Source organism: Macaca nemestrina, chromosome 12 (genome assembly GCF_043159975.1).
Source record: "Macaca nemestrina isolate mMacNem1 chromosome 12, mMacNem.hap1, whole genome shotgun sequence".
NCBI lineage: Eukaryota > Metazoa > Chordata > Mammalia > Primates > Cercopithecidae > Macaca > Macaca nemestrina.
In genome coordinates, this window is record NC_092136.1 from 78,028,212 (window position 1) to 78,052,792 (window position 24,581).

Below are 24,581 nucleotides of genomic sequence, written 5' to 3' on the forward strand. Positions count from 1 at the left end.
CAGCTCTGGGGCGCTGCGCGACGCCAGATCATCTGGGAAAGGACAACTGCCTTCTCCTGGCCCACACAACATGGGTGGGATTGGAGGCAGCTCACAGTTTCAAGAGGAATCTCCTCTTTATTTCTCTTTCCTTCTCAGGGTCTTCACCTCAAGTGACTCAAATAAAAAGGGACAGCAGATGAAGGTCACCATTCTCTGGCTAAGAAGGCCCAGTTCCTTTGTTCCAGGGGTTGGCGTTCCTTCTCTGTCAGACAGCCCAAAGTAATCCCCATCAAAGTTAACAGGTCTGAATCAGGACTTCCAGCCACGCTTGAGGTTTATATACAGCTTGTCTCAGAGAGGCAATGCTTTTCAGACACTAATCTCTTCTTGTTCCCCACTCTTTGAAAATGGGCCTGTTAACATTCTGTTTTATTTTTAGAGCAAATGATGCCTGGGAGGGGCTCTCTGTTAAGCAGTAAATGGTTTAGAAGATCGGCTCTCCTTGGAGCCTCTTCCACCCACTGGGGAAGGTGCCAGGGTGCTAGATGGCAGAGTATGGGAGGTAATGACAGGCGCATAGCGTCATCCATCCGTTTCAAACGGGAAATTCCAACCATTTCAAAAGACCTTGGATGAAGTGACTGGGGCGAAACAGGAAATGTGCTTCAATTGTCCCCAGAATAATACTAATAACATAAGAGCTCACATTTATGGAGCGTTTACTATGTGTCAGACACTGAGCTAAGTGCTTTACATGGGTCATTTAATTCAATCCTCACAATGGCCCTCAGAGGAAGGCATTCCCATTTTATAGACAAGGGAACTGAGGCTAGTTAGTGGCAGGGCCAGGATGCAAACCTATATCTGATTCCAGAGTGTGCACTTTTAACAGCTACTTTACATTGCTTGCGAATAAGGCTCTTCCTCTCAGCTGGAAACACCATGCAGTCAAGAAGGAAGAGTCCTGGATTTGAAGTGAGACCTGGGCTGAATCCCAATTTTGCCATTAGTCAGTTCTATGACCCTGGGCAAGTCACTGCCCTTCCCTGGGCCTCAGTTTCTTCATTTGTGAAATAGAAATTTTCATTTATTTCACCTGGTTGGATTTTCTAGTAAAGAACAGATGTTAATGTTAAATCAACAGTTCACTTTTCTAGCCTCAATCTACACAACCATATATTTATTTTATAAAGGAGAGAGGCATGCTCATGGGCACTGAAGAGCCATACACATGAACACACATACACGAGTGTGGTGAAAGAGGGCAGAGTTTGGAGGCCTATAATAGAATCACACTTCAGAAATGGAGATTAAAAATGAGCAGATGAGCCTAGAGGGGAGTGAAAAGAACTTGGACTATGGAGCCAGAACGACTGGGCTCAAACCCAGCTCTGCCATCTACTAGCCATGTGTCCTTGGGCAAGTTATTCAACCCTCTGAGTCTCAGAATCCCCAACTATAAAGTAGAGATGACTACTCCTCCCTAATTAAGGTTCGAATTACATGATACGAGGCTTCTAGCACAGCCTTGTATATGGCAAGTGCTCGATACATGACATTTCTCTCCTTCACTGACCAGGACTCTGATGTGTTTGACTTCTTCCTTTAGATTAGTTATTGTCGCTGGTGGGTGGGCTCCTGGCTTGGGGAGATGGGGTCACAGAATGGCTCAGGAGGCTTCCCTTGCTCCCTGGTCACCCTCTTGGCACTATGTGCCAGCCTCTATTTCAGTTGGACGGAGCTGCCAACTGCAAGTCTTACCTTCCTCACAGCTCTCGCCCTTGTAGCCAGGATTGCAGATGCAGGTGCCCATGATGCAGGTGCCATGGTTGCTGCAGGCCACATCAATACACTGGTTGGTGGGCACATCACACTCGGCGCCTTTCCAGCCACTGTGGCACAGGCATCTGCCCTTCATGTACTGGCCATTTCCGCTACAGAGCACGGGGCAGGAAGCTGGGGAGACAGCACCAGAAGTCTGGCATGAATCAATGTCCAGCACACCCCAACTGCCTTTGTCCCTTCCTCCTCTTGTCCTGCCTGGCTTGACCAGTAGCCTCAATTATGTTGCCACAAACACCCATGTGTGCCCATCTGTCTTCTTCTCTTGCTTTATTTCTTTCCATTTTAAACACATCTAGATTTGTAGGTGATGGTGCACAGTGCAGGACCTGGCAGGGTAGGTATCCACTTAACCCCATCCCCTTCATATTGCTGATGGGGTACAGTGGCTGCCGGGAACCTCAGACAGGAAGCTTCAGTCTGTTCCTCCATCTTACTGGAAAAACCAGTGGCTGGGCCTCCTGCCTGCCCTGAATCCCTCCTCCAGCGCTCTCCTCTAATAACACTCCATTTGCACTTCTGCACACCTCATCTGCAGCGCCACTTACTGTCCTCTTTAACCCAGCAAATCTCAGCTTCCCTTGCCTTTCAGGCCTCCACTCCAGCCCCATACACCACTGTCCCCTTAAGAGGAGAGCAGAGCCCAACTTGGCTCTTTAAAGTATTATCTTTTCATTCTGCCTCTTAGCGTAAAGGGTTTTGTGATCTTCTCTACGAAGGATACTACATAAAAATAAATTATACTGCATTGTGGTATAAGTACTTACCAGTCTTATCAAGATCCAATAAGGCTTTTTTACACATGACTCTTAACTTTAAGTGCATACGGGACGAGACGGTAATTCTCGTTAGAAGGAATGACTCATCTCTCTCTGTACCACGTTTCCCTGGCCCCCACCTGGCTTCTTTCCTTTTTAAACCACTCAGCAGGTAATCACTGTGTTTCCTTGGGCCTGCTAGCTTTGCTGCCTCAAACTGAGTCTATCTCACATTAGGAAGAATAAACAGACTCTCATGGCATAGTACTTGCAGGGTGTAGTTCACGCAGCCTGGAAAACCATCTCTGCCTTCTACTTACAAACAATTTCTCAAGCCTCAGGGCTCGGGTGTAGTGTCACCCTCATTTGGGAAGAATTCCCTGAAATCATCCCTTCTACTCTCAGACTGCTCCTCCCTTCTACTCCGATAGAAGCTCCCTGCATTTAACTGTGTTATAGCATATTTCTCTTATTATTGTACTGCTTTGCAGTTGTCTATTTACTTGTCTGTCTCTGAGACCAGACTCAGAGCTCCCAGGATTGGGTCTTGCCTAGCACAGCACCAATCCCTAAAAAGACACGAAGCAAATGGCTACTGAATAAGGAAGGGAAAAGGTAAAAAACAAAAGAAGGGGCCATGTTAGTTTCCCAGGAGAGTGCCAAATTCTCAGGATTGCAAATCTCCTTGACATTTTCCTTGTTAATTATTCCAGGACAGAAATGATGGCCATAAGTACGGGATAGATCGTGGGCAGCCTTTTAGATTATCTCCACAATGTTTATCATGGGCACTGACTGTGTCTAAATATCAGGCACCATTAGGGTCCTGTGTAGAAAAAAGTGGCCTGGCCTTCTCAGTCCCTCCCCTTGGGGTCTTGGCCGATTCTGCCTGTGCTGTTAGAAGGTAGCAACGGAGCAGTCCTCAGACTCCTCATTTATAGGCCAGAGAGACATCCCACTAGCATGAAGATAAACTTCAAAGATGCATGGCCAGGGATGATCATTCCTATAAGAGGAAATCAACTTTTAAAAGAACCCCCACTGCCACTGCACCTGCCCCAGCAACAGACACCAACTTCACTGTGACCACCCCACAGTGAATTCGCCCTCCTTTCCTGACCTCCCCAATCATCCACATATGGATAACAGTGGCTGACAAGGTTATGGCTCTGCCTGCACACCTCCCTCCAAGGGCTTCTGGAGAATGGCCCTTGGAAACCCTTCTCGTGGGCATCAGAAGGTGGGTTGGATTCTACACTTGCTCTGAGAAGTGGAAGTGAGCTGCCTGAGGGGTCTGGGAAGCAGAAATCCAGAGCTCCAATGCAGAGTTCTCACCTCTGCCACAGTCGGGGCCCAGGAAACCCAGGAAGCAGTGGCAGGTCCCAGAGATACAGTCACCATTGCCATAGCAGTTGCTGGGGCAGTTATCCACCGACTCTGGGGGGAGAAAAGAGAAGAAGAGTTGAAAACAAATTTCCTTACCCAAATACAGAGCCCAGGAATCAAGCCTTAGGTTAACCAAGTCCCACATATTTGAGCTATTGTGGCCCCGTCACTGAAAGGAATGAATGGAGTTAAAATTCTGTTACTTTTACTCTTATGGAAGCACAGCTCAACTGACGTTATCAGAAGTTCTGGAAAATCTCTGCCTGAACCAAATTTTTATAAATCAAATTTGTATCTCCAAACACATTAGAGATTCTTCAGCTAAAAACACTGAGAGAAAACAGTTTAACCTGTGAACAGTGGTTTTGTCTGGATGGTGTGTTATTGGGTGATTCTTATAGTCTTCTTTATACTTTTTGTATTTTATGCTTTTCTCAGAATGGACTGATATTCCATTACTTTGTTTTTACATAAAGCTACTGAGCATTTACAAATCTGTCTTTTCCCACCTCTGACTTTTCATATATCCATGTAGGTCCCCCACTGTCTTTCACTGCAGCCACTACACCAGCCTGAGGCAGGCCTTTCAGCCTTCCCCTTGCTACTCACCCTGATGTGTTCACCACCCAGCAGCCTAAGTGATTTCTTTGAAACAAATCTTATTCTATCACTCTCCTTCTTAAAACACTTCAAGGGCTCCCCATTTGCTGAGATGAAAAAAATCCAAGCTCTTTCCAGAGGCAAAGAAATTTTCTTCTTTGGCTGGGTATAGTGGCTCATGCCTGTAATCCTAGCACTTTGGGAGGCTGAGGCAGGTGGATTACTTGAGGTCAGGAATTCGAGACTAGCCTGGCCAACATGGTGAATCCCCATCTCTACTAAAAATACAAAAATTAGCCTGGCATGGTGGCATATATCTGTAATCCCAGCTACTCAGGAGGATGAGGTGGCAGAATCACTTGAACCTGGGAGGCGGAGGTTGCAGTGAGCCGAGATTGTGCTATTACACCCCAGACTGGGCAACATAGTGAGACTGTGTCTCAAAAAAAAAAAAAGTTTCTTTCCTACTCCCTCTGCATTACTTACAGCCCCAGACACGCTGTCTGTCATGCCCCCCTTTTGCAGAGATGTTCCTTTCTCTAACTCCTCCTAATACATTTGGTACATGCTCTGTGTGACAGGTCAAGAAAATATGGAATCAATTTCAGAAAGATTTTAATCAAAAGTCAGGCACTGTTTTGTAGCTCCTGTTGGTAAACCTATTATCTGGAATGCATGTTTATTTGGAACAGCTCATTTCTCAATAATGTTGGATGTGAAATGAAGCACAGAAGCAACTATGTGCTGAATGCCTTCTTCGTGCCATGTATTTCCACAAAATTTATCTTATTTCACTGTCACCAAATCTGACAAGCACATATTGTTATTCCTATTTTACTTAAAAAAAAAAAAAAAAAAACCCACAACAACAAAAAAACAGGTGGCTGAGAGAAATGAAGTGACCTGTGAAAGGCCACAGATACTTTATCAAAGAGGTAACACTGCAAAGACTAGAACCCGAGCCTTCGGGCTCCACGCCTGGCCTTGCTGCAGGACACTATGCTATCTGGGTCTTGAAGGAACTTATTCCACAGCAGAATCCAGGGAAATGAACAAGGCATATCTATGGTATGGGATCCCCTAATTTTTGTGTCCTGATCGAGAAACGCAGGCCTTGACCGCTCTGTGACCGACACAGCCATTTGCAACTCTTCTGCAGGCCGGAGTCCATGCTGAAGCCTTGAACATTCTCAGGTACTGAAAAAGGTGTTTAGGTTGTTTCCCAAAACAGTAAAGAAACTAGCCCTGGCCTTGAGCCAAACTCCTTAAATCCCCATACAAACTCCATACCCTGGGCACCTTGCTGTGGAGATACCTAGGTAGAACATCCCTTTCTCTTGCTGTCTGCACGAGAATTGCTATGGCACTCTGTAAGTTCCCCTAATAAACACTTTGGACTGATCAACCTGGCTTTTAGTGCTTCTTTCTTTGCAATCCCAACCAGTCCTATCTTGGGATAGTTTGGGGTACCCCCTCATGGGAACTTCCCTGCCTCTACTTTTGAGGTGACTCTAGCTATGGGTTCACTGGATGAAACAGTGGGACAGTGAAGCCCATCCTGAAGGCAGCAAAGGATCTATTTGTAGGATAGAGAATTCTATGACTTTCAGAGTTTGGAGGGATCCTAGAGACATCCAGCCCAACGATCTCATTCGGTAGAGAAGGAAACTGAGACCCAGAGGAAGGGCAGTGACTTGCCCGAGGTCTCAGAGGGAACCAGTAGAGTCAGATTTGAAAGTAAAGGAAAAGGTCAGTTAGGCAGGCAGAGTTAAGGATTCAGTCTGTTGTCTTAGCTCACAACTATAAGTCATGAAGCCAAGATCTAGGCCTCTGTTAAATGAAATGTTACTACATTAGATACAAGACTTGCCTATAGGAAATTTGCAGCTTAATTGGGAGAACAAAATAATAAGTCAACTGTTGAATGAGGCATAGAAAAAGTTCTGCCTGGAGGTAAGAAAACCTCGTTTTGGGGTCTACTCTTTTAGTACCATGATCTGTGACCTAAAGCAACTTCCTTCCCCTCTCTGGGCCTCACCTTCCTGATACGTGAAATGAAGGCAATGGTGGAGACGATTCCCTGCAACTGCTTCCTGTTCTAAAATTCTGAGTCTATAATTAATTAAGAGATCAAGTGTGGAGAAAAGGCATCTAGACAAGGGCATCAAAACTTAAATGCAGCATAGCACTTAAGGGTAGTACAGTGGCAGCTGGAATGGGGCAAAATTAGCAGAGGGAAGGCTTCTCAGAGAGCGTGGGCTTGAAAAATGGCTTGGTGATATATAGGTGGAGGCGGCAGCATTTATAGTATGGTGCATTTTCAAGAAATGTCCTTCTTCAAGGTCTTCCACTATTTTTAAAGTTTGGAAAAATGGTCCAAATGTGTGGCTCCTTTTGTGAGTGGGCAATTCCACTCACTCAGTGTTGTCTCTGCTAACACAAGCAGTGTTTTATATTAACACAGAGTTAAGAATAAGAAGGTCTAATCCAACATGTGACCTCATTTCAGGGCAAAATGGTCTGGGTCCCGGTAGAGCAAGGCTTAGGCTGGGGACCTGAGATCTCTATTCTCCATTGGCTTTACTTGGAAGAATCCATGTTCCCAAGACCTTCAAGTCAGTAGTGGATTCCTAAACACTGTTTTTAGAAAGGACCATTTGGGAAGTTTCATTCTGAATATTCTTTTAAAAAATGAAAATTTTGAGTAGTCTAAGGCAAGATAATTTCCACTTTAAGCTACTGGGCTAATTGTACAATCGGAGAGACAGTCCTGCCTGCAGGGCTGCAGAAGGAGTACAGAACAGAAAGGCAGACGGCCTGGTTTCCAGGTCTTGTCCTGCTACTGAGTGGTTGTGAACTCTTGGCCATGCCACATGACCTTTCTGTACCTGTTTTCTCATTATTGCACTTGCTCCTCCCATATGTTCCTGCCTGGCAACTTCTACTCCTTCTTTCAAATCTAGTTCAAATGCCACCTCCTTGGAAAGGCCTGGACATCTTAAACAGGCTAAGTTACTTCCAGAACTCTTTTCCCCTCACCCTTATTAAAATACCATATAGGCTTCATTGTTGACTGTGAACTCCTTGAGGATAGAAATTGAGTTTATTCATTTATGTATTTTCCCTGGTATTCAATCCAGAGGAGGGTCTCAATAAATATTTGTTTCTACTCCTGAAAGAATTCCACTAGATGAGCTCAGAAATCCCTCCCAGATCTAAATTTCTATGGTTCAATCCTTCTCAGACCCAATGGTATAAAGTATATCTCCTAATAAAATTACTATACATATAAGCTGCATTTTTAACAGGATCAACTACAGATAAGTGTTATATACTTTGTTAGATTCTGATTTCCCGAGTCTGTGAGATACATCCTGTTTATCATCTGCTAAAAAGCCTTCATAGTGAGAAAGGGAAGAAAGCATATTTTCTGTGACTGAGTGTAGTGTTGGTTGCTAAACCTGACAGCATAGAAGCCTGTTTGCTACAAAACTTGCCCCAGGCTACTGGTGTGAGAAGGCAGAAGTTTTAGGAGACATGAAATAATTTTAAGATAGCAAAAAGGAAATGGAAAGGAGATATATAATGTTTTCTTTTGATAAAATGTTTATGTATATATTTATCTTCCACTTGGAGAGATTTCAACAACTTGAGGTTCAGTTAGGATCCCACAAATAATGAGTCTCCACTGACCAGGTATGTCTGTGCTACAATCTAGGGCAGAAGTTACATTCTTTGGCTTGGGAAAAGTGTGAACTTTAATGCGTAAGTACTGTGGATGTTCCCAATCAGTGTTTGTTGAGTTTCTTCTCCCACAGTCTCTCCTGCTTTGCTCATGTTCACAGTGCAGCTGCCTTCATTTAGCAGAAGGTGTGCCTTTAGATCTTCTTGGATCCAAATTAAAAATTCAGCAGCCTATGAATAACTGATTTTCATAATTGGGTATATGGCATGTTGGAAAACAGGGGCCTTTCCCCCAGCTTGTTTTTCTATCACAGCAGTGGGCCCTGGTAAAAAATTTGATTTTCAGCAACTTGTTTTTCCTTTCATCCGTATTGGAATGCAGAGTTTAAGTGTTTCCTTAGCTCATTCTCTGGACATGTGTTGTGAGTGGGAGTGTTCTTTGGATGTTGAACAAGATATTGCTTGAAATACAAAGGGGCAACTGAAGAAGGAAGAAAAGACAACAGCGCTGCTTCCCAGTGGAGACATGGGAGTCAGGAACCCACGGAGGCCTCGGGGAACCCACTGCGGTGCCCGTTTTGACTATTCACTATTCCTGATTTGTTTTCAGAAACAAGTCATTAGCGCTGCTATGTCAAGGTGAAAGATGATCACAGCTGATAACTAAGTTCTCCTGAGTCCAGGGTTGATGTCGAGGAAAGTCTGCCCTCATTTGCATCCTTCTGGTTTTCCTTTCTAAAATCCTGAGGCCTCATTTCGTAGGAAACAAGGAGAGACCACAGAAGAAAATCCTGTTAGGAGAACTACCTGGACAGCCCAATTGCCTCCTTAACTGTCTCACAGGGGCAGTAACACCAGAAAAGGAAAGGCAGCTTTTCTCCTCTGTCAGCTCACCACAGCATGGGCATACCTGCCTCTTGCCTTGCTCTGAGTAGGCAAACCTCTGTGGACATGCAAGCTAGATGCTGGACTCCAGCATCAAAGACAGAAGGAACCAGCTTTGTGAACGAGGTCAAGGCCCACTCGACATTCTCATTCTCTCCTTTCTGCTCACCCCACACTTTTCCCTCCCTCCCAGAAGCTCCTGTATGTTTTGTTCCCTTGTGATATGTCCAGGCTGATAGAAACCTGTATTTACTACTAATATCTCCTTCTGTTTTTGTTGTCTCCTTAAATCGTAAAAGTGGTTGTCAGGAACTCTTTGGGAACACCTGGTTGAAGTACCAAGGTTTACCCACTGCCAGAGATCTACCTTCTGACTCCTCCTGGCTTCCCTGGAGACATTTATACTTTAGGTTACACCTATTACATTCCCTTTGTTCCTGAAATAGAAAGATTGGATTTATTATTAGCAACCAAAATGAAGAAATGGAAACAAATTAGATAGCATAGCTGGGATTTAATTCCACAACAACTCAAGGTTGAAGGAAGAGTCCAAGAGAGATCCTCTCATTCCCTCAAATGGAACTTTGAAAAGCATATCATATATTCTAACTTAATCTTTATAAGAATTATGAGACCTAGGTGCTTATGTCATCATTTTACAGTCTCAGATAGAGAATGGGAGATGAAGTCACCTTCTCAAGGTCACACAGCTGATAGGGGAAAATCTGGTAGGTGAACCTGTCCTATATGCAGCCAAAGTTTGCAGCATTTGGCCTGGACCAAAGTATGAGCTCTGGAACCCTTTCCAGCTAGGTGCCTTTGGACAAGCCATCTCTATACATTAGTTTCCTCATCTGTGAAATGGGGTCAATGGTAATACACATCTCAGAGAGTTATTTTGAAGACCAAACAGGGTGATGCTGTGCATGTAAAGAGGTTGGGCCAGGACCTGGCAGAGCTGGTATTTTGGTTTTAAGGAAGGGTCACACATGCCTTCCGTTTATGAATTAAAACAACACGCTGACTTGGTCTAATGAATCCAAACAAGGAAATGTGGGTTTCTGGGGGGTGAACACACACACATACACACACAAGACACATGGAAACTCCCCATGGTAAAAACTGGAAAGCAAACACGCAATGCTTCTGAATGTGAAGAAGGCAGGGCATTTGGGTAAATTTTCTCCTGGGGGAAAGCACTGTGAAAGCAAATTAAACTTGTCTCCCAGAAGCGCAAACACAGGCAGGCTCATGCCAACATCTGAAAGAAGTTTTCTCCCAGTGCACTCTAGATTGGCACTGGGCAGGTGCCAGGTGCTGGAAAGCTGTTCCATGGCCTGTGAGGTGTCGGTCCCTATAGGTGCTCCAGTTTTCTTTGCAGATGATGGAATTCAAAGGCCTTCAGTCTGCAACAGTCTAGGTCAATGCAATGACAAAAATTTGACAAAGCCCTTGACAGACGGGGCTTGAAGCCAGTTCTGTGCTGACATTTGAATTGGAAGATCTGTTTTCAGTCATATCCAGAAGTCTACCAAACACTATTAAAACCTCCTTATACGAAAATTAATTCAAGATGGATTAGAGACTTAAATGTTAGACCTAATACCATAAAAACCCTAGAAGAAAACTTAGGTAATACCATTCAGGACATAGGCATGGGCAAAGACTTCATGTCTAAAACACCAAAAGCAACGGCAACAAAAGCCAAAATTGACAAATGGGATCTAATTAAACTAAAGAGCTTCTGCACAGCAAAAGAAACTACCATCAGAGTGAATAGGCAACCTACAGAATGGAAGAACATTTTTGCAATCTACTCATCTGACAAAGGGCTAATATCCAGAACCTACAAAGAACTCAAACAAATTTACAAGAAAAAACCAACCCCATCAAAAAGTGGGCAAGGGATATGAACAGACATTTCTCAAAAGAAGACATGCATACAGCCAACAGATACATGAAAAAATGCTCGTCATCACTGGCCATCAGAGAAATGCAAATCAAAACCACAATGAGATACCATCTCACACCAGTTAGAATGGCAATCATTAAAAAGTCAGGAAACAACACGTGCTGGAGAGGATGTGGAGAAATAGGAACACTTTTACACTGTTGGTGGGATTGTAAACTAGTTCAACCATTATGGAAAACAGTATGGCGATTCCTCAAGGATCTAGAACTAGAAGTACCATATGACCCAGCCATCCCATTACTGGGTATATACCCAAAGGATTATAAATCATGCTGCTATAAAGACACATGCACACGTATGTTTATTGTGGCACTATTCACAATAGCAAAGACTTGAAATCAACCCAAATGTCCATCAGTGACAGACTGGATTAAGAAAATGTGGCACATATACACCATGGAATACTATGCAGCCATAAAAAAGGATGAGTTTGTGTCCTTTGTAGGGACATGGATGCAGCTGGAAACCATCATTCTCAGCAAACTATTGCAAGAACAGAAAACCAAACACCGCATGTTCTCACTCATAGGTGGGAACTGAACAATGAGATCACTTGGACTCGGGAAGGGGAACATCATACACTGGGGCCTATTATGGGGAGGGGGGAGGGGGGAGGGATGGCATTGGGAGTTATACCGGATGTAAATGACGAGTTGATGGGTGCTGATGAGTTGATGGGTGCAGCACACCAACATGGCACAGGTATACACAGGTAACAAACCTGCACATTATGTACATGTACCCTAGAACTTAAAGTATTAAAAAAAAAATAGGTCTAAGGAAGGATCTAGAAGAAAGATTGTTTCCTTGATTATATTCAGTCTCGGTCGTTTGTTAATTATTTCTTTGGGGACAAACCAACTTTTACCAATAAGACTGTGAGCTCCTTCAAGACAGGCTTTATGTCTGGTTCTCCAAAGAGTCTTGTGAGTGCTAAACACAAACCAAGAACTCAGTAGTATTTATTATATTGATAAACTAAGCAGGAATACAAGGGGAAAACAGAGGAAAGAGGTCAGAGAAGTGGGGGTGCCACAATAATCAGGTTCCAGAGGCGATTGGTGGCCAAGAAACACACTGTTTCCTTTCCCTCTATTTTTTTATTATAATGCCTAGAATAAACAGTGATAGGAAGTTCAATTTCACATTGTACTCTCAGACCATATTTGGAGTTCAGCAGTTCACATCTGGGAGTCACACTTAAGACACTGATGAGATATGACTCACATGTTCATTGAAGAACAACCAGAAAGATAAAAGAACTTGAAACTACATTTCAAATAAAGAATTCTTGAAGGAATTGAAAATTTAGCTTACTAAGGGGGTTATGACATCTGTTTAAAAATATCTGAAAGGTAATTAGGTGAAATAAGGACTTTGTTTTGTGGCCCTAATAGGTTGACCTGAGTCCAGTGAATAAGGACTATAGTCCTTGGGAAATAGACTTGGTTCAAAAGAAGAATGAACTTACTTTCTAAGAGTCAGAGCTGAATACTTACTATGTTGGGTTACGTTCTGCTTATGTGTATCTGCCCAAATATTGTAAACTTCTTGAAGGCAGGAAATGTGTCACTCATCTCTGGATCTCTGGCAAATAATATCCTCCTTGACTCGAAGCAGGTAATGAATGTTTGTTAGCTGAATGACTAAAATGAATGACCTAGGTGATCTAAAAAGTCATATATTTTCAGTCGCTGGATGTATTCAAGGAGAGAGCAAATTAATGACTAGTGGGGATACTGCAGGGAGTATTAAAGATGAAGTGTATGGCATCTTCCAAGCCTGAAATCTTAGGACTCTGTGAGTCATGGTGTAAAGGAACTTGCTTGGACTGTCTCAAGAAACTTGGGTTCTAGTCCTACTCCTGCCATCCACTTGTTAAGTGACAATGGTCAAATTCCTTCCTCCTCAGGGCCTTTCTTTTCATCTACAAAATTTATCAAACTTATTCAGTAAATATTTACTGAGAATCCACTCTGGCTCAGGAAGTGTTCCAGTGAAGTGGATGGCTTAAGTGATTGGTCAGGTCTAACCTCCTGTGATCTAATGAATTAACCCGAATTGTCAGGGCTTAGAAAATGATACATACAGATGAAAAAGCTGAGAAAAGAATCATCATATTCCATGAGAACACATGGATACAGGAACGTGAACAACACTCACTGGGGCCTGTTGGGGGTTGGGTGGAGGGAGAGTATCAGGATAAATAGTTAATGCATGTGAGGCTTAATATCTAAATGACAGGTTGATAGGTGCAGCAAACCACTACGGCACCCGTTTACCTATGTAACAAACCTGCATATCCTGCACATGTACCTGAAACTTAAAATAATTTTTTTCAAAAAAAGAAAAACAATAGACAATAAATAGGAACTAAGGGCTGATTTACATTTTATTACTTCAACCAATACAAACTGGAAGTTAAAATTAAGAAAAATAAGTCATGTTCGTGGCCCGGCAGAGGGTAGAGGGGGAGATGTTTGCTCATTTCAGGGGCTACCTTAACTTTTCAATCCTCCCTGCGGTTCCTGAGATAACAGTATCGCATTATCATCCATCCCTTGACAGGAGACTCAAGCAGCCCGAGATTAGCCTGCCAGTGCGCCGTTGTGGGCTCTGGTTCTGCTGCATCTCCCAGCGGTGCCCCATGAGCAGGTGCCAGAGAGACCACTGAGACACACACCAAGTACCGGGGAGACAGCCAAGTGCCGCGCTCTTCAAGGGCACGAGGCCCGTCTGAGGAGAGGCAAGCGCTCCCAGGAAATGCCTCGTCCTCCCTCCACCCTTAACCACAGCTGCTCCAGCGCAATGCCCCAGCCTCGGCGCTGCCCAGCGGCGGCCCAGGTGGAAAAGACAACGCCCCGCCCCGTTCCGACTGCCCACAGCTGATTGGACCCGGATGAACACCTGACCCAAGCCAAGCTCAGGCACAGGCTGAACGGCGCTCTGTGACTCAGCCCGCTGGGCAGAGGTTCCGGGCCAATAAGAGCTTGTTCTCTAGTATTTGAACTAAAATGTACCCAGGGAACTTAGCATTAGGGAGCGGGAGCCAAAGGAAGTGATACGAAGAGACGGGCAGGTGAGGTCCTTATGGCCAAGGAGGAACCAAAGTGAAGAGGAAGCAGTCCTAAGTGAGGAGAAAAGGCTTGTGAATGGAGCCGAAGCCTGGAAAGAGGCGGGAACACTGCAGCAAGACCAGCAGGGAAGCCCATGGAGGAGGAGAATGCATGAATGAAAGGCCCCTGAGCTGCCCGGATTCTTAGAAGCTTCTCGGTGCTATTTTCGTCCCCAGCAATAGGAATCTTTTAGAAACGACTTCACTGCCACAGCAGCTTTTCCTTGAGATTGCCTGAGTGTGTTTTGCCCCTTGCAACGGAGAAAACTAATTTACCTTGGCACCTCACCAGGATCTACCTCGTAGCTTGGAGGCTTTGATGATAGCTGATAAGGGCAGAACTTTTTGTTTTTCAAGTATTTCCACATACAGTTTTATTTCATTCTTACAATAGCTGTGTATGTAGGAAGGGAAGGTGTAATCCCCCATTTTGTACATGAGAACATGAAGGCCCAGATACTTGCCTAAGTTGATGCAGCTAATAAGTGACAGAGCCACTATTAAAATCTGGATTTCTACTCCTACCTAACTTAGGGATTCTTCTACCATACCACAACTGCCAATCCGGTTAAAAAATAAAAACAGGCTGTATTAGTCTGTCCTCATGTTGCTATAAAGAAATACCCGAGACTGGGTAATTTATAAGAAAACAGGTTTAAACGGCTCATGGTTCTACAGGCTGTACAGGAAGCATAACACCAGCATCTGCGTCTGGGAGACCACTGGAAGCTTTGAGGCGTGGTGGAAGGCGAAGTAGGAGACAGCATATCACATCGAGCAAGAGCAAAAAAGCGAGGCGGGGAGGTAGGCGTTACATGCTTTTAAATGACCAGATCTTGGGAGAACTCACTATCATGAGGACAGTACCAAGGGGGATAGTACATACTTCCTTTTCAGAAATCTGCTCCCATGATCTAATCACCTCCTACATTGGAGATTATATTTCTTTCTCTCTCTCTTTTTTTTTTTTTTTTTTTTTTGAGATAGAGTCTCGCTCTGTTGCCCAGGCTGGAATGCAGTGGCGCGATCTCGGCTCACTGCAACCTCCACCTCCTGGGTTCAAGCAATTCTCCTGTCTCAGCCTCCCAAGTAGCTGGGACTAGGGGCGCACGCTGCCAAGTCTGACTAATTTTTTGTATTTTTAGTAGAGATGGGGTTTCACTGTGTTGCCCAGGCTGGTCTCGAACTCCTGAGCTCAGGCAATTCACCCACCTTGGCCTCCCAAAGTGTTAGGATTACAGGCGTGAGCCACCGGGGGATTACATTTCCATATGAAATTTGGATGGGGACACAGATCTAAACTATATCACATGCTGATCCCATTCCTTTTGCCTCAAGATTAGTCAATTATAGAGTCAGGACTACTGCAGAAGATGCTGCCAGGGCCAGTACATTCCAACTGGTATCTATTTTGGCTTTGTTAACTGAAACTGGTTTTCAAACATGCCTACCGGTATTCAAAAATCAAAATGCTGCTCCAGCCACTTGCAACTGTATCATACTTGGACAAAAATATTGATTTGATCAAGTCTCTATTGACTCCCCTGTGTTAATGCTGTCAGAGGATCCAAAGCATAGTCCTTATTCTTGAGGAGCACTGGGAAGGCTTTAGCCTTTAGAGTCACACCAATCTAGGTCTGAATTCCAACTCTGTGACTTCTGAGGGTGGGATTTGGAGAAGTCACTGTATCCGAGTCTCAGTTTACTCATCAGTGAAATGAGAAAACCATTTGCCTTACACAGTTGTGAAAAATAAAACCACCATATATATGCACCTGGTACATAAAAGATACTCAGGAAATATTACTTTACTCCTGTATAAGCTCTGTGATTTTCAAACTTTATCCTGTGTCAATCACCTGAAAGCCTGTTAAAACATGGATTGCTGGGCCCTACCCACCAGAGTTTCCAATTTAATAGGTCTGGGTTAGGGTCTCTGGTGATGACGATATCCTTGGGCTGAGTACTACTTTGAGAACCACTGGTCTGGAAGAAAGACAGACTTTACACACAAGTCTGTAAAAAACAAGCCAGAGGGGGCAGAAAGATCTAAACTACCCAAGAATGCAAAAGAGCCTGTGGACCAGTTCCAAAGAGGAGGGCTTGGTCCTCCAGGAGGTAGTATTTGAATAGCTCTTAAAGAATAGGCAGCCTTTTCAAATGCAAAGCAGTTCTGGGCAAGATGGAGGTCAAGTAAGAGTAAGAGCCAGATCCAGAATAACCCTTTTTGCCGCTCCCACGCAGTGACCTGCTGATCATAACGCCAACTTCATGTCAAGTCTGTCTCTGGGACAAATTACTTAAGAAATCAGTGTAAAACACTCAACTCAGCTGCTGGCTAGAGAGTTCCATCTAATGAGCATCACTTTGTGTTGAATTATTCTGTGATGACAGACAATGCAGGAAAAGAAACAGGTTCTGAGGAAGTGGGGTGTGGGGAGCTGCTAATTATTCTCCAAATACTTATCCAGGCTTGTCACCAAGCTCTCAACTACTTACAAACCAAAGGGAAAACCAAACCAAATCCCCCTTCCTCCCTTTTTTTTTTTTTTTTTTTGGAGACGGAGTTTTGCTCTTGTTGCCCAGGTTGGAGTGCAATGACACAATCTTGGCTCACTGCAACCTCCACCTCCAGAGTTCAAAAGATTCTCCTGCCTCAGCCTCCCAAGTAGCTGGGATTATAGGCATGTGCCACCACGCCTGGCTAATTTTTTTGTATTTAATAGAGACGGTGTTTCACCATGTTGGTCAGGCTGGTCTTGAACTCCTGACCTTAGGTGATCCACCCTCCTTGGCCTCCCAAAGTGTTGGGATTACAGGCGTGAGCCACCATGCCCAGCCCATCTCCTCCCTTTTAAGTCAGCACAGTCAGGTACGAAAATGCACAAAACTATGTAAAGATAACCTAGATACTTACAGGTAAAAACCTGTATGTTGGCTTAGACTTTACTTGGAAAATGGAAATATCCAGGCTATGTTACTCGTGGCCGGGACTGCTGCATCAGCATTCTAAGCGGACTTCTGTTTCCAGGCCCGCCCCTTTGTGATATCTACTCCAGATGACAAGGGGCAGCCTTTCATAGGGTCACTGTCCCTTATCATCTGGAGTAGATGTTACAAACAGGAGCCCCATGGACACTTCTGTTTACGTAGTGTTTTCAAAAATTTGAATTAGTTGCCAGAATTTTTTAAAAACGAGATGAAAGAAAAATCTTCATGTTCACTTTAATATATCTATTTTGATACTTAGCACTTGTTAAATATAAAAAAAAAAGTTTTAAAATTGGAAGATCCAGCATGGGAATAATCTCTTCTCATTTAGGGCAAACCCAGACCCTGTGATCAGCCACAGGCCGTCTCTGTAGCTTCCTGCACTAATGTCACCTGCCTGGTTTCTAGGCATCCGAATATGCCACCCAGGCCTGGAGCAGTGTTTTCTAAAAGTCACTTATTTGGGTACTGCTTTTATGCCGTTGCCACATTCACATACCATCTGTCCTATTACTCACTTAGCATTTTTTGATTCATTTATTTTCTTAACTTTATTTAACATAGAAATTCAATATCACTATGAAATAATGATTTGCTATATCTAACTATATTTTTCCAGTTTACTAAAATAAATACATAATTTTTGAAACAGAATCTGTCTATGTCTAATCTAAAATAATCTTGAGAACTATACTTTAGAAAACACTGGAGAGGAGAAAGCTCAAATTTCTGAACCAGGAGTTTAAGGATCCAATTGCCCTTTTCAAGCAAGGTCTTCCTCATGCCCTCTTTGTGCTGCTGCCAAATTACTCCCCACCCCCAACCTGAACCCACACTCCCTTTTCAGCCTCCCTGACTGAGCCCACTGCTCATAACTTTACCTGAAAATCCTCCTTTCCCCCTTATCCACTTGTCCAAGTCCTATCCATCCTTCAAGGCCTATTTATTTATTTATTTATTTATTTGATGGAGTCTTACTCTTGTTGCTTAGGCTAGAGTGCAGTCGCATAATCTTGGCTCACTGCAACCTCCGCCTCCCAGGTTCAAGCGATTCTCCTGTCTCAGCCTCCTGAGCACCTGGGAATACAGGCATGCGCCACCATGCCCGGTTAATTTTGTATTTTTAGTAGAGATGGGGTTTTTCCATGTTGGTCAGGCTGGTCTCAAACTCCCGACCTCAGGTGATCTGCCTGCCTCAGCCTCCCAAAGTGCTGGGATTACAGGCGTGAGCCACTACACCGGCCAAGGCCCAGTTTAAATATTACCTCTTTTGTGAAGGTCCCCCTGGCTCTTCCTAGCAAGACAGAGCTCCCACTTGAATCCTGATGGCAATTTACTTCTATCTTTCACTTATCACCTACTGCTGTCTACTTTGCAATTTAGTTATGTATGAGCATGGCTGTTTTCCCCTAGTGGACTGCAAATTCACTGAGAGGAAGGATGCATTTCCAATTCTCCCTCTTATCTGTGCTGCCACAGTGACTGGCACAGGGTTCTGTCTGGAGTAGCTGTGCAGTCCACACTTGTTAAATATCAAATGACAAAGGGCAGTTTGTGGTTGGTTTCATGTCCTTTGGTGTGTTCAGCCTCAATTCTTAAGGCTGGGCTCTTTCTGTGGAGCCTGAACTGCTTACTTCCTTGCTGATTTCTGTGTTTTCAAATTCCCTTCTTATAAATTGTTTCCAGACCTGCAGCTTCACTGTGATCTGTCTTCCTCTGGGCCTCTTACATTTAGCTAGACACGGCACTGGCCTCTCTTCTCCCAAAACAGCACTAACCATGTATTTGGGGAGCATGTAGTAATATCACTTTGCAGGACCCCAATTCTTTTCTCTAGCAAGAGCTGCCAAGATGGCGTCTGTGAATTATGTACTTAAATTATTTCTATCAGGATATAACACAATAAGTTGATTAGCAAGATGGATAAATTCTCAGGCTCTGGTGGATTTTTCTTTACAATAATTATAATGCGTGTTGGTCAGCAGCACAATGATTTGAACAGTATTTCTTTCTTATTTATCTACTAGGTAACACTCAACATAATAACTTGGGTCTATATCTTTGAGCCAGAGGCCAAGTTGGACTTCTGCCTGACACCAAATCCTATTAGACATCATGGTAATGTAATTATATGTTCAAGTTAAATATTTTATAGCTGCTCTAGCCACCTAGGCAGATCACTTCCTCAGCCTCTAGGCAGAAGCTGCCCAGTGGCAAAAGCGGTAGCTACATATCTTGCAAGGAATTGAGAAATAGTTGCTGTTGTGAAAACTTTATAGAACCTTCTGGCCTTTCTGACTCTGGCAGCAGCAGGACTTTAAGCCACCATTGTATGAAGTTATAATACAAATGTTAGCCCCAGCCTGGGCCTGGCCTAAAGGGGAAGTCTCCTCAGTTCCCTGACCAATGTGACCCATGAGAGGGTGGCCTGTGGGGCCATCTGCTCTCCACCCAGTGGGAGGTTTGGAAGTGGTTTGATGCTCCTACACTCAGCTGTCTGTAAGCCTAGATGAAGACAGCCCGAGGGGCCCCTCAAGCAGTACGCTGCAGCCCCTGTGTCTGGCCAGCCTTCCTCCCGGGTCCCTGGTTCTTTCTACTTGTCCACTCGGCTGGTGTGTGGGTGTGACCCAGGTGTGGCCAGCAGGGCCCTATCTCCCCATGTGTAGTCTCTGACTGCCCCTCAGTTCAGGGGTGGATCTTGTCTCTGGCATGTTTTGACTTGACAAAGCTGAACTCCCTGGTCCATGGCAGAGCATGGACTATGCCATCAGACAGACCTGGGTGTGATTTCCAGCTCTGACTCTCACTAGTTGGGTAACCTTGGGCAAACCATTTAGTGCCTCTGAGCTCTGGTTTCCTCACTTATCTGTTTCATGTTGGGGTTGGAGGGCTCAATGAGATAATGTATGGGAGGCATTTAGTGGGGCCTGCAGTAAATGTCTCATTAATAGTAGGTAAAATGAAACCTAGTCAGAACAAACCAAACAAAGCAAAACCATTAGGACATGCCAAATCAGAGGCTGGGTGGTATAAGGGAGAGAGTACCAGCTTGCAGGCTTCAGAATGAGACTCTGGGGGTTCTAATTCTACTCTGCTATCTCCTTTGTGACTTTGAACAAGTCACTTCATCTCTCTGTGTCTCAGTTTCCTTGTCTAGAAAATGGAGTGGTAAGAAAGCACCTGGCCACAGCAGGGATTATAGTATTAGCAAGGGAAAGACTGGAAATAGGGGCCTGTGGACCCTTCTGTGTGGGTTACTTTCTGGTGGCTGTCCCCTGGCTGGCCGAAGCTCACTCCTCCTTCACCGGTGGCTCCTAGCATGCTGTGCATGCAGGTGCGTGTACTTCGTGACAACAGGACAAGAGGGAGCCTGGATCTTGTCCTGGAACAACAGCAATTAATGCTCCAATACCATCTCCACATAGTACTGGCTTATATCATTAAGACACGGTGAGTCCAAGTGAGATTATGTTTCTTCTGCCTACACCACAACACACAGGGATGTACCCACATGGAGGTATTGGGGCTGCTGAATTCTCTCTTCCTTTTGGCTCATACCTCCTAGGCATGGACAAACATTTTACAGACATTACTCCTTCTTTCTGTGAAAGATGAGTTTTAAGGATCTAGCCTATTCCTTGAACCCCCGCTGGGGCATTTCCTATAAATTCCCACCATACTGGCCAATGCCTGGCTTCTCTCCTCCATTACTGCTCACCCTGGACACCTCGGTGGTGCCCTTGACCACGGAGGCTGTTCTGATGACTGGGCCTGATCCATCAGTACAGCCAGGAGCTGGGCCAAGCAGCCCAAGGTAGAGGACGCACAAAGTAGAGGCCTCCGAGACCTGCTCACTGTTTGCTGTTAAGCTGAGAGAGAAGTGGGGCTGAGGCTAGGCTTGCTGGTCTCTAGGCTTCTAAGGGATATAACAGAAAGCAGGAAGAACAGATCAGCACCCTCCCAGGGAGCAGACTGCCCCCTGCTGAGCTCCCGATGCCTGGCAGTGCACCAGTGTTTAGGAGAATGCAGGCGCACATCCCCTCCAGAGCAGTTGGCCCGAGGTGGCTGCTGCTCGGGTCATCTGATGGTTTTCCAGGCTCCGACTTTCCGAAGGCTTGGGGAGAGCAGCTTTAATTAATGATGGCTGAGTGTAACCTGTCTTTCCTCTCAGACCCTGGGGAAATCCCAACCTTCACACTCAGCCGCCAGGACAGTAAATTAAGAGAGAGACTGGGGCAGGGATACTTTCAAAAACATCCACTGAAAGTCAAATAAGTACTAGAATATTTGACCTCTCATTCATCCCATCTAAACTTCTCTGATTTTTAGTGCAGGTCCAAGTTTTTAATAATAAAGTGATGAATTTCGACATGAAACAAGGTAATAATAGTAGCCATCACCACCACCTGTTATTGAGTCCTATGGGCTAGGCACTGTGATAAACCTATTAAACTCATACATTATTTCATTTAAGTCTTACCCCAGCATTAAAAGTTAGGTATGTTATCCTTATTTTTCAGATGAGAAAGTGGAGGCCTAGAAAGTGAAATGACTTGCAGATCCCAAAACTGTCAGGCTTCCCAAACAACTAGTTACTGAAAACCTACTATGTGCCTTGTGCAGGCAATTAAGAGATTAATTGCTTTCCTCTCTGGTTCCCCCAGAACACTGCCCAAGTTTCATGACAGCTCAGGAAAACTGCACTGGGGTTAGTTATCTCCATGTCTGCTTCCTCTACTGTAACACGAGCTTGGAGGACCAAGGTGGGACCTAACTCCCTCTACGGCCCCAGCTCCCAGCTCCTGGCCAGCTGAAGAGCAAATGCTTGGTCAGTTGTGATATGATGAGGGCACAGCCTCTGCCCCCTACTCTCACGGTCTGATACACGATGTGCTAAGTGCTTGCAGTAATAAATGTGTTAAGCCCAGATGATGGAGCAACATCTCAGGGAAGGCGAGGAAGGCATTGTCACTCAACCTTGGGGACTGGACCGATATTCCCAGGCAGAGAAGGGCACAGGGAATATTTAGAAAGAAAGAACATTATCTTCAAAGGCAGGTGTTTTCAGAATTCCAGGTAGTGCAGCGGGGCTGGCACACAGGAGGAGTGGCAGAATTGAAGCTGGAAAGGGTGTCAGCTGACAGATGTCAGTAATGAAGGACAAGAGACTTCCCATAGTTTGAGCTGAAGGCTCAAAGCAGCTTTATTTTAAGCAAATCACAGTGCCTACTATTGTAAATATTTCTCCTCTCTGAACAGTCTTTTAGATTGACAATCACCAGGCTGTTGGAACTACAGGTCTGGGCCTAGGGCTCTGACTCCCTCCAGAAACTTCCTCATTTGAACTCCCAGCCAGTCAATATGCCCCTGCCTTGGGATTCAGACTAAAAGTACAAATTAAACAAAGTAATATGAGAGCCTATTGCAAGTAAGGCACAGTGCTGGTGCATTGCATTGTGTCATTAATCCTTTCAGGGCTCAGGGAGGATAACTGATGTTCTCAAGGTCTCACAGCTGGGTGGCTGCAGAACCGGGATGAGAACCCCACTCTCATTCCCAGCCAGTCTCAGCAGGTTTCCTCCACACTTCAAGCAGCTTCTCATCTTGGATTTTTGTTCAGTGCCTTTTCCTTTCCTTTCTTCGTGTCCAAATCCTTCTGTGCCTTCTTGGTCCACCCTAGTCTATAGTGACCCTCATAGATGGCTTTCTCAAAATTCCCTTGATAATTCACCTTGTGCCATATAGTACTCCTCTATTTGTTGTTTTTAATGCTATCAATGTTAAGTCTTCTCAGGCTGTGAGAAGCTCTTAGGGGACAGGGACCTCAGACTTGCACTGCCTTTGTCTCCCTTTCAGGAGCAGCATAGTGCTTTGCATATGCACGCACACACACAATGCCAATACATATGTTTGTGAATTGATTGCTTTGCTTTTTATCCATATTAATAGAGTCGGACTTTAAAAAGTAAAATCTAAATTTGAACAGTTGTGTGACTTTCATAATTGCGTGAAAGCAAATATGAAAGAGGAATTTGGAATAAAAATAATATTAACATCTATTGCACACTTAGTGGGGAGCCTGCTCTGAATACTTTGCATGTGTTAACTCATGTAATCCTCATAATAAGGGCTGGGCCTATTATTAATCCATTTACCAACTTGTTGCCTTTGTTAAGTCTGCCCAAGGTGATGTAGCTAGTAAGAGCAGGTGGAAGAATTTGAACCTGTGTACTCAGGCTCCAGAGATTATCCTCTGAACCTGTACAACAGTGTATGGAAAGGCTGCTAAATTGTCGACATGTTCCAATCACCACAGTATCCTTAACTCGGATTATTCTAGATAATGAATGCCTAGAAAACACAGACTCTTTTCCTGGAGAGAATAAATGCACGCTTATTCGGGTGGAATGCTGGGTGTGGACCTCGCCCTCAAATAAGCCATCCAAATGCACGGTGCTAAGTGAGAAGATGTAGAAGAAACCCCACAGGTCTCCTAGAGTTCCTACCACTGCCTCCAATGCACATTCTTCAATATCCTTACTTTCTTGACCTCTGAGCATTAAAATGTTTCCCCCCTACATCAAAATAATATATGTAAACAGTTTAAAAAGTCAAAGAGTACTATGAAAGTTTACAATAAAAAATATCAGTCTTCTTCTTTACCCGCACACCTGAGTGCCATTCTCTCAACTCCTTTGCTATTTCTTCCAGAATTCACTTCAACATATCTAAATAATGTGCTTATACAGCAATTTTTGATTGTCATGTGATGTTGTCTACTACTACTGTCCACTACATTATTTACCACTTCTGACCAGTAGAATCTAATGGAAAGGCATCATTTTTTTGCTTAATTTCCTATGTTTCCATTAATACCGCCACCCAAATTATCCAACAGAACTATAAAATCCCTCTGAAATAGACTTTCCCGCATGGTCAAACACACCAGGTCATTTATCTGACCCACAGCTGTCATTTGCCCGGAGCCCTTGCTGCTGGAGCCCTTGCTGCTGGAGCCCTCTGCCTGGCCACAGTCTGGTCAGATTTTTTTCTAGGCCTGCTAAGCATCCATCATTTGTGACTTCTTATCACCTCCTCCTTTATTGAACCTTTTGCTTCCTGGACCCCCTTTTTTGCCTTACTTTACCATTTCAGCAGAGTGCATTTTCCAGCAGCTGTCTGAGAAAAGGTGAATGGGGGGTATGATTTTAAGGCCTTATGTGGCTGACATTATCTTTCTTTTACTCTTACACTTGATTGATAATTTGGGTATAGAATTTTAAATTGGGAATACTTTCCCCTCAGAAGTCTTAAGGCTTTTCTCACCTTCAGGCTTTTCTCTAGTGATGTCTATTGGCATCTGCTT

General features: G+C 44.3%; 1 protein-coding gene across 24 annotated transcripts in view; it reads right to left on the bottom strand.

Moving 5' to 3' along the window:
- The window catches only part of LOC105468948 (teneurin transmembrane protein 4), a 3,228,145-nt gene that overhangs the window by 153,527 nt on the left and 3,050,037 nt on the right, over positions 1-24,581 (bottom strand). For all 24 annotated transcript variants that reach the window (XM_071075888.1, XM_071075902.1, XM_071075903.1 and 21 more), the window contains 2 exons: positions 3,918-4,019; positions 1,744-1,938 (listed from right to left, as the gene is read on the bottom strand). In XM_071075888.1, coding sequence (XP_070931989.1) covers positions 1,744-1,938; positions 3,918-4,019 — 297 coding nt within the window. The remainder of the gene's footprint in view (positions 1-1,743; positions 1,939-3,917; positions 4,020-24,581) is intronic.